Source organism: Oryctolagus cuniculus, chromosome 5, assembly GCF_051225735.1.
Source record: "Oryctolagus cuniculus isolate XC-2025 breed Fujian yellow rabbit chromosome 5, ASM5122573v1, whole genome shotgun sequence".
NCBI classification, from domain to species: domain Eukaryota; kingdom Metazoa; phylum Chordata; class Mammalia; order Lagomorpha; family Leporidae; genus Oryctolagus; species Oryctolagus cuniculus.
The window spans coordinates 36,252,313-36,262,802 of record NC_142871.1 but is presented as its reverse complement, the minus strand read 5'-3'; the positions used below and the strand labels follow the sequence as shown (position 1 = coordinate 36,262,802).

The following is a 10,490-nucleotide window of genomic DNA, read 5'->3' as shown; positions in this document are numbered from 1 at the left end:
CCAAATTCCTTTCTTTTTAAACTTTTATTTAGTAAAAATAAATTTCCAAAGTAAGGTTTATGGATTACAATGGCTCCCCCCCCCATAACTTCCCAACTTCCCTCCCACCCGCACCCCTCCCATCTCCTGCTCCCTCTCCATTCCATCACATCAAAATTCATTTTCAATTATCTTTATATACAGAAGATCAATTTAGTATATATTAAGTAAAGATTTCATCAATTTGCACCCACACAGAACATAAAGTGCAAAATACTGTTTCAGTACTAGTTATAGCATTAATTCACATTGGACAACACATTATATCCCTTAAGTTTACTTCTGATGGATGACTACCTCCCTTTCCCTTTCTGTGTACCATGGAGTCCAGCAGTGTAAACTTGTTTATTCTAAAGCACCTATGATTACACTGCCACTCAAAGTATAACCTTAAAATGTGTGAAGTCAGTCCAGACATTTTTGTGGCCTCAGCAGCAGTCAACAACTGAAAACTTAATTTAATTTCTGTTACTTAAAAAATGAAATTAGAAACACCTAAAATGATAGACAACAGGTAAATGTTCTAAATACTATTTGTACATCCATGCCAAATATTAGTGTATAGCCACTAGAAAATGGTACTTTTCTAAGTACCATTCTAAGTACCATTTTCTAAGAATTTTAAATGGCATAATTTTAGGAAGTGAGATATAAAATATTTTTAAATTTAGTTTTATTTTTATACAATATTTTAATTTTTTACTAGTATGAGAATTGGAAAATCTATTTTAAAAAGCTGAAGATCGAGATACTTTTAGAATATATACATGTTTTAATAATACAGTATTTAATAATAATCTTTAATGTGAAATTTGAGTTGATTTTACAAAAAGGCACACATACAGTTGACCATTGGTATCTTTGGGGGATTGATTCCATGAACACTCCCACACATACACCCAATACCAAATTATATAGATGCTCAAATCTGTTACATAAGGTAGCATAGTACAAGTATTCACATATAGCCTGTGCACATCTTCCCATATATTTTAAATCATCGCTAGATTAGATATAATATCTAATACATTGTAGATGTTATATAAATAGTTGTTATACTATATTGCTAGGAATAATGACAAGAAAAACAAATCTGTACTTGTGCAATACAGATACACCATGTTTTCCCAAGTACTTTCAGTCTGTGTTTGTCTGAATCTGCAGATATGGTCCTACAGATACAGAGGTCTGACTGTACCTATATGATAAAGACATCTATACACATATGACAAAAATCACTCAAATTTGAATCCCCAAATGCAGTCTATGGTTTCAACCACTGAACAGCTGAGCAAAGAACCACTGTTCAATTCATGGCATTCATCTAAGAACAGGAAAAGTTCTTTAGAATGTGGGTCCTTAAATGCCAGTTTTGTAAAGCTTCAATGTGTATGAGAGTACTTCAAAATATTTGTGAGAATGGTGAGTATTTGGCCTAGTGGTTAAGTCAATTGTGTCCCCCTGTGCCTGGGATCCACTCTTAGCTCTGGCTAGTGACTGCAGCTTCCTGCTAACGCAGATCATGGCGGGCTGGTTAGGATCCTGCCACCCAGGTGGGAAAGATGGATTGAGTTTTGGATTCTAGCTTTGGCCTTCTAGCTGTTGTAGGCTTTTTGGCGAGTGAATCAGTGAATGGACTCTCTCACTCTCTTTCTGTAACTGTGCCTTTCAAATAAATAAATAAATAAATCTTAAAAAAAGAAAGAAAGAAATGTTTGTGGGATGAGATTAAAAGATAAATTTATTTAGGGGCAAAACATTATGAAATTGTGCAGTTTTTTCATAATGTACATATTGCATGAATTCTTTAAATACCACTCATATGCATAGATTTCAAAATCCGTGAATAATTCTATGGATCATAACATTCTATGTATTTGATTCTAAAAATAGCTTACACCTAGATGAGTCCTTTTTGAAAATTTTACCAAATAGAATCATCTTCAATGCAGTTCTGAACCAGGGATAGAAAAATGCATAAACCATTGGGTTAAAAGTAGAGTTCAAATAGCCAAACCAAATCAATGCATCATTCAAAGTGGGTGGAATAGTGTAGTCCAGAAAAGGATCCACGACTGTACAGACAAAGAAAGGGCACCAACACATTAGGAAAACTCCCATCACAACCCCTAATGTTTTTGCAGCTTTCCTTTCTTTGCTTTGTGAAATTCCATTTTTGCCCTCCAATCCAATTTGAAGATCCTGATTTGAATTGATAATTGATCTTGCCTGCCCCTTAGCTATAAAATATATCTTGTAATAGACACACAACATAATAGACCCAGGTATATAAAAAGAAGTCATAAAGGCCAAGATCCCAGCTATTTTGCTGAAGAAGACTGAGCAACCACCTATACAGTGAACATGTTTGTAATATGTTTCCTCAACCCCTTTGAAATTTAGCTCCAGAAAGATCATTGCAAATGCAAAAATAGCAGGGACACTCCAACTGATGAAAATCATTACAAAAATAACCAAGACATTGATCCTGACCTTGTATCTTAATGGGTCACACACAGCACAGTAACGGTCAATGGAAATGAAGGACAGGTGGAAGATGGATGCCGAGCTCAGCATAATGTCAGTGCTGGTGTGAATTTTACAGAAGATGTCTCCAAAGTACCAGCAGTGTTCAACAGATCTCACCATGCTGTAAGGCATGACCAGGCATCCCAGCAGAAAGTCCACAGTGGCCATGGAATGAATAAGCCAGTTGGTTGGGGTATGAAGTTGCTTGAAGTGTGACACGGAAATGATAACTATCAGATTACCAACTAGTGTGGTCAGAATTATCAGCACCATTAAGCTGTACAGGGATGCACGCATGTCATTCGACCAGCTGCTCTTCACACAGGAGATATTAATGATACTGTGACAAAAGGGCATCATTTCTGAGGGTGTCCATCAGCTTATTTTTCCCTTTGTGTGTTGAGTGAACTTTCACCTGAATTCATAATCTTCTGGTCAGGATTCCTTCTCCTTTGATTTACACATTTCTATCCTAGAAACCTGGGTTGAAAAAAAAAAGTAAATCATTGGCAATTTGATTCTGTTACTTGAAACACATTTGCCTAATACTTCTTGTTGATGAACAGCGAGCCTAGAAGGAGCTTTGTTTCCAAGTTCAGCTCAATAATTAAATTCAACAATTTTTTGAACTTCTATTTGGAGCTGGGCATTCTGCTATAAGTACAAAACTGAATTGTTCGGTTCAACTATATGAAACGGCTACTTTCGTAGGTCAAGGTCAAATAACGACTTTTATTAACACATGCTTAATCTATGGAAACAGCTTGATCCCTAGGAAGCCTGAGTCTAGTAAGGAGGCTTACATTCTAAAGAGTAGTCTGAAATTACCAGCAAATTCAGAATTAAAACAGGTTAATTTGAAAAAAAAAAAAAAAACAGACTGATGTTTTAAATGTGCTCCTTGTATAGAATTAATACCCACCACTAGTGATTTTTTTTACAGGGTCATACTTTACATAAGGTATTTGTTATTTTATAATTGATTATAATGAAAAGAAGCTTACATAATTTTATTTCCAGTTTGCAAAGCACTTCCACATCTATTTCATGCCTTACTTTATCTAACATTTTATTTGACATCTACAATATGAACATCAATCCTTGTAAAGAAAACAGTACATGTGTTATTAGTCTTAGCCCACTGGCAAGAAATTGAGGCTTATAAAAACCACTGGTTTTGGGGCCAGCGCTGTGGCATAGCAGGTTAAGCCACTGCTTTCAGTGCCGGCATCCCATATGGGCGTTGGTTCAAGACTTGGCTGCTCCACTTCCAAACCAGCTCTCTGCTATGGCCTGGGAAAGCAGTAGAAGATGGCCCAAGTCCTTGGGCCCCTGCACCCCTGTGGGAGACCCGGAAGAAGCTCCTGGCTCCTGGCTTTGGAACGGCGCAGCTCTGGCTGTTGCAGCCCATAGAGGAGTGAACCAGCAGATGGAAAACCTCTCTCTCTCTCTTTCCTTCTCTCTCTCTCTCTTCCTCTGCCCTTCTCTCTATATGTAACTCTGGCTTTCAAATAAATAAATAAATCTTTAAATAAAAACCATTGGTTTATAAAACCATTAAAACTGGAATGTGATGTGAGGTCTCAACTATTTCCTTTTTTGGGGGGAAGAGAGACTTTGTTTTTTGCCTTTTGTTTTGCAAGTCCAGTTTTGTATTTTTTTGTTTTTTGTTTTTTTGCTCAAAAAGAACCAACCCAAGATCAATTAAAAAACTCTAATCTTTGTATGGTCATATAAGAATTTATGAAGTTTTAAATAAAGAAAGCTAGTAGTGAAACAATACTGTGGTCCCAGTTGCTAAGATTTTTTTTATATGTGGACCAAAGTGATGTGGGACAAAGGAAAGAGGACTGAGATGTGAACCCAGGGAGCTAAGCTTGGGCATGGGCTGTAGCCATGAAAAGACACTTCTCTTTTTAAACTCTGAAACCCATTAAAATTTATTTTCATGGACCGGCATCGCAGCTCACTTGGCTAATGCTCTGCCTACAGTGCCGGCACACCAGGATCTAGTCCCAATTGGGACGCCGGATCTGTCCCGGTTGCTCCTCTTCCAGGCCAGCTCTCTGCTGTGGCCCGGGAGTGCAGTGGAGGATGGATGGCCCAAGTGCTTGGGCCCTACACCTGCATGGAGACCAGGAGGAAGCACTTGGCTCCTGGCTTCGGATAGGCGCAGCACGCCAGCCGTAGGGGCCATTTTGGGGGTGAACCAACAGAAAGGAAGAACTTTCTCTCTGTCTCTCTCTCTCTGTCTAACTCTGCCTGTCAAAAAAAAATCAAAAAAAAAATTTATTTTCATGAAATCTTAATTCATAAAATAGGTGAAAAGAAAATCTTGTTAAAACAGAGATGGCAGGGCCGGCGCCGCGGCTCACTAGGCTAATCCTCCGCCTAGCGGCGCCGGCACACCGGGTTCTAGTCCCGGTCGGGGCGCCGGATTCTGTCCCGGTTGCCCCTCTTCCAGGCCAGCCCTCTGCTGTGGCCAGGGAGTGCAGTGGAGGATGGCCCAGGTGCTTGGGCCCTGCACCCCATGGGAGACCAGGAAAAGCACCTGGCTCCTGGCTCCTGCCATCGGATCAGCGTGGTGCGCCGGCCGCAGCGCGCCGACCGCGGCGGCCATTGGAGGGTGAACCAACGGCAAAGGAAGACCTTTCTCTCTGTCTCTCTCTCTCACTGTCCACTCTGCCTGTCCAAAAAAAAAAAAAAAAAAAAAAAAAAAACAGAGATGGCACCTTCTGCCACACCGCTCTTCTCAGTTTTCAAACTGGACTCAGTTTGAAATTGACTTGTTTTTTCTAATACAATTACACAATTCTGAGTTAAATGTTATAATTTGTAGTTATGTGTAGTGTATAATCCTGTTCCATTGCTCTATTATTCTCATATATGTATATATTCATATATATGTATATATGTATTTATTCATATATCTGTGTATATATATCTCTATGTTATAAAATCTCTATGTTATAAAAGTGCTAGAAATTGACAATTCTTAGAATTCCAGGAGTCAACCTTCATTTATTTCTCTTTGCCTCCCTTCTGTGCATATGGTATAGATTTAAAACATTCAGAAATCTAAATTTACTCCAACTAGAATGGAAAGAATAAAATCTTTAAGTAATAAAATGTATATTTTAGTAGATTTGAGCCACCTCTCCCCCAATACCCTTCCATCTTCTATCCCTGAGAAGAAACATATTCATACCATTAAATCTTCATGATTTATTTCAATATACATACAGACCTATTCCAGAACAGATCAAACAATAAGGTAATGTTATATTAGGTTAGTAGAACAAAGCAATATTCAAACTATAGTTAAAATTTCACTTTTTTTTACAGTTATGGGTATTTTACTATAAGATTTTAAGTCTGCATTGAACTAATCTGCTTCATTAAGTTTATAAATCTACTTAGACTTTCTTCCTTACTATTTCCCCTTTTTCTTTCTTTTAACTTACACTGTTTACATATGAAAGGACTCAAGCAACATACAAAATCACTGTTTAGAAGTGTTTGCGGCTGGCACCTTGGCTCAATAAGCTAATCCTGCGCCTTGCGGCGCTGGCACCCGGGGTTCTAGTCCCGGTCAGGGTGCCACATTCTTCCCGGTTGCCCCTCTTCCAGGCCAGCGCTCTGCTGTGGCCCAGGAGTGCAGTGGAGGATGGCCCAAGTCCTTGGGCCCTGCACCCACATGGGAGACCAGCATAAGCACCTGGCTCCTGGCTTCGGATCAGCGCGATGCGCCAGCAGCAGCGTGCTGGCTGCGGCGGCCATTGGAGGGTGAACCAACGGAAAAGGAAGACCTTTTTCTCTGTTTCTCTCTCTCTCACTGTTCACTCTGCCTGCCAAAAAAATAATAATAATAATAATAAAAAGAAGTGTTTGCTAATCAGTGACTGTCAAATATTCCTACTTGATGTAATATTAGTACTCTGAGTAAAAACTAGGATCCAAAAAGAAGTAATGGGTAGAAATAAAACAAAATCAATCACCTAATGTTAGGAGAAGAAATTCACAGATGAAAGTCATTTCACAACTTCATATGCCTTATTCTTTTGTGGATGTAAAATGTTCAATCAATCTCAAAATAAGAACCAAAATGACTCAAAGCCTTCTGTAAACTCATATTTATGCATATTGGTTTCAGAGAAATGGAGCCTTAATCACAGTGTGTTAAAATTGTTGCTATGGGAGTGGGCATTTAGCCTAGCAGTTAAGAAGCCTGCACACCACATGAGAGCGCCTACTTGTGATTCTCCACTCTGGTGCCTGACTCCAGCTTCCTGCCATTGCAGACCTCAGGCAGCAGCAGTGACTGACCGTGTGACAGGTCATGTAATTGTATCTCTGCCACCCTTGAGTGTATGTGAAGGGCGGGGATGGAGGGGTCCGGATTGAGTTCCTGGCTCCTTGCTTCAATTCTGGCCCAGGCCCAACTATAATGGGCATTTGGGGAGTGAGTCAGTGGGTAGGAGCTCTCTCTCTCTCTCTCTTATTCTCTCAAATAAATCACTTATCAAAAATATGCTGAGAGACCAGCAATGCAGCATAGTGGGCAAAGCTCTGAGTACAACACCAGCATCCCACATGGTTGCCAGTTTGTGTCCTGGCTGCTTGACTTCTGGTCCAGTTCTCTGTAAATGGCCTGAGAAAACAGGAAAAGATGGCCGAAGTGCTTGGGCCCCTGCACCCATGTGGAGATCTGGATGAAGCTCCTGGCTCCTTGGCTTCAACCTGGCCCAGCCTTGGCCATTGCTGCCATATGGATAGTGAACCAGTGGATGGAAGATTCTCTCTCTCTCTCTCTCCCTCTCTCTCTGTAACTCTGATTTTCAAATATATAATTAAATCTTTTTAAGAAAAGTAAAAATATTGACAATACTAATGCCACTTTGCTAGAATAATTTGCTCAGGTTAAGGAATATTGAACACTACTGTGTAGATATGTATTTTAGTGCTATCATTTATTTTTAAATAGTTTTAGTTATTTAAATAAGTGCTTTATGATGATATTAAGAGTTGAATGCTTATGTAAGGACCTGGCAAAATAGTGTGTGGTGTTTTTGGGTTTTTTCCTCCCCATTTTAAGGATTTGAACTAAATAGGCATGATTATTAGCCTTATATACAAATCATTGGGTTGAAGAGAAATAGTAATAGAGAAAGTTGTCGCTCCCCCTCTTCATGGAGGAACGACACTAAGCCCTGCCTAGGCTTCATATCCGAGTCACGGCACCATTATGTCGCTCCCCGTCTTCGTGGAGGAACGACACAGGACCCTGCGTTGTTCTTTCGTCTGCTCGGCCCTCCCCGGGTTTGCTGCTGGTTCTTCCTGGGTTGGCTACCGTCCCTTCCACCTCCGTGGAAGGGCGGTTCCCCCTGCCACTTTCCCCACTTCCGCGGGGGAGCGGCACACCGCCGGCCGGCTCTCTCGGGGGCTGCACAGGTGTTTCTTCAGGTAGATGTTCCCTTTAGATGTTCCTGGTGCATGCCATCTCTCTCCTCCTTTATACTCCTCTTCCACCAATCCCAACTCTGCTACCCACATGCCGAGTACACTGCTCTCCTCCAATCAGGAGCAGGTCCCACAGTTTATTGGTTGAACTGGAGGCAGCTGTGTAGAAGCTGTTTCCCTTCTCAGCGCCATATTGTGGGAAAGCAGATGCATAGAATAAGTCTTAATTCCAGTAACTTAGTCTAGTCCGAGTTGCTCCCCACAAAAGTTAATAAATTTCTGTTTGATTACCTAGCAAAGCCAACAGGTCTGTGAAAATAATCTAATCATCAAATGTTTAAAATTACATATGAATTAAAAGTATGTTGGTATAAATTATTTGAAATAGATCTGTGTAGCAGGACAGAAGCTCATTTATAAAGTGATCCAACTTCCCGACAGAAGGTCATCAACACTAAACCCTTCATCCCTTTTGCCACTGGTTCCATGACCCATCTCTAACCGGTTAGACTTTCAAACCCATCCTGCTCTTAATTGAACTTATTTCCCACTCTTCTATTACAAAGTTCTTCCAAGTGTGCACCCTGGAACCCATGGTCATCATTCTACCTTCTAGAATTCTCATCTTTAAATGCTTTCCCCTCTTGGTTCTCACTGAAACTCTCTCCCCTAGGATACCTCATCCTCTGCAGCTTCACCTCTGGTGGCTGCTGTCTTCTATACTTCCCATACACTCTTTCATACGGTATTACCTGGAGGAATGGCAAGTGTCTTCTTGTACCCTTTGTCATTCCAGATCATTGTTCCTCCCTCCTTTCTCACTTCCAATCCCTTGCAAGCATTTGGGCATCTTCCACTGCTTTCTCAGGCCATTAGCAGAGAGGTGGATCAGAAGAGGAGCAGCTGTGACATGAACCAGTGCCCATATGGGATATTTGTGCAGCAGGCAGAGGCTAAGCCTACTATGCCACAGCACCAGCCCCTCATACAGTTTTTAAAAGATAAAATTTATTTTGATACAGGAAGAAAATTTTAATTCTTGCATAATACATTCATAATAGGGATTTTCCATAAATTTTTTGAAGATTTCTCATATATAAAAGGGCAGTGGCATAAGAAATATTCCCAGTATCAATACCATGATCTGGCAGCCCTGTGACCTGATCAGAAGTGTGAACTCATTTTAGGAATGTGCCAGCATTTTTCTCACTAAATAATACTTGTGCAAATACCATTTTAGTCCTTTAGTATATAGTAACAATAAGATACATTTTTATTTAAAACCTCTATGAAGCCCCTTTATTTTACATTTCAACCAACGAGTATATATAACATAAAGTCTCCTTAATTTACAAAGGAAGAGATTAAGGAAAAATTTCAACATTCCAAATTTTCTAGTATTCTATAGATGAACTCTTAATAAGAAATAAATATTTTTAAAAAGCACCCATAAAGCTTTCTAACTTTTTTTAAGCATCTCCTACTAAAGTGGTAAGTAACCAAATTATAGGAACCTTAACATTCACACTAAGTAATCCTAAATGTTAATGTATGAATAAATATCAAACCATTGATAAGTCTCTTTACCATCATTATTATCCTTGAATACTATGCCAGGCCTCCAGGTAAATCTGTAGGATTTCATGTGGTTATTCAGTGTAGTCAAACCTACCTTGTTAGGTAAGAGTAAGCAGTGACCATAGCCAGTGGATGAGCCAGCAGCAGAAACACATTTGGGATGGGGCACTCTGCACCTTTCTCCTATACACCTGCAGCCAGCTGCAGTTTGTTGCTATGCTATTACAACTCACAGTTAATATACAGAATGACGCAAATATTAAGATCTGAGAAGGATAAGCTGATAATAAATCTTTCTGAAACAAGTCACTAGCATGTTATTGAGAAATATAGCTTTCATTCTAAATCATCATCAGGAAGCTATCAGTGAGCCAGCTAAATAGAGAAGGTAAATATTACCATGACTGTAAAAATAATTCCCAGCACAGGCCACCTGTAACCATAATCATGAGTGTTAGCAGTGTACAAATGAAACCACATGTTCATTAAAACTACCTTAAGTGTTGACTGATTGAAAGTAAAGTATTCTGCCATTAGACCTCTGTACAAGGAAATAACAAACATTTTTACAAATTCACTTAAAAAATGGATTACTCATATACACCAAATTAATATTTTTTAAAATTATACTTATTTAAACTTAATAACATATTATGGTTGAAAAATACTTTATCACATACATGTACAATTATTGTGTCAGTTGAATTTAATTTTGAAAAAAGCAGAAAATACTGAATCACATTAGTTTACAAACTTTTTTAATATTACAACCTATAGGAGACAATATAGTTTTCAAAGATTTATTTATTTATTCACAGACAGAGTAATGGGAGGGTAGGAAGGGAGAGAGAGAGAGCCTTCCATCTGCTGGTTCACTCCCCAGA

The 10,490-nt window shown here is 39.3% G+C and overlaps 1 protein-coding gene across 1 annotated transcript; it reads right to left on the bottom strand.

The window, feature by feature from the left end:
• Positions 1-347: 347 nt before the first annotated feature.
• Positions 348-9,820, bottom strand: TAAR1 (trace amine associated receptor 1). Its single transcript, XM_089332668.1, has 2 exons — positions 9,701-9,820; positions 348-3,048 (listed from the first exon to the last, which is right to left on the bottom strand). The coding sequence occupies exon 2, from the start codon at positions 2,926-2,928 to the stop codon at positions 1,909-1,911; it is 1,020 nt and encodes a 339-aa protein (XP_089188794.1). The 5' UTR covers positions 2,929-3,048; positions 9,701-9,820; the 3' UTR covers positions 348-1,908.
• Between the last annotated feature and the right edge of the window lie 670 nt (positions 9,821-10,490).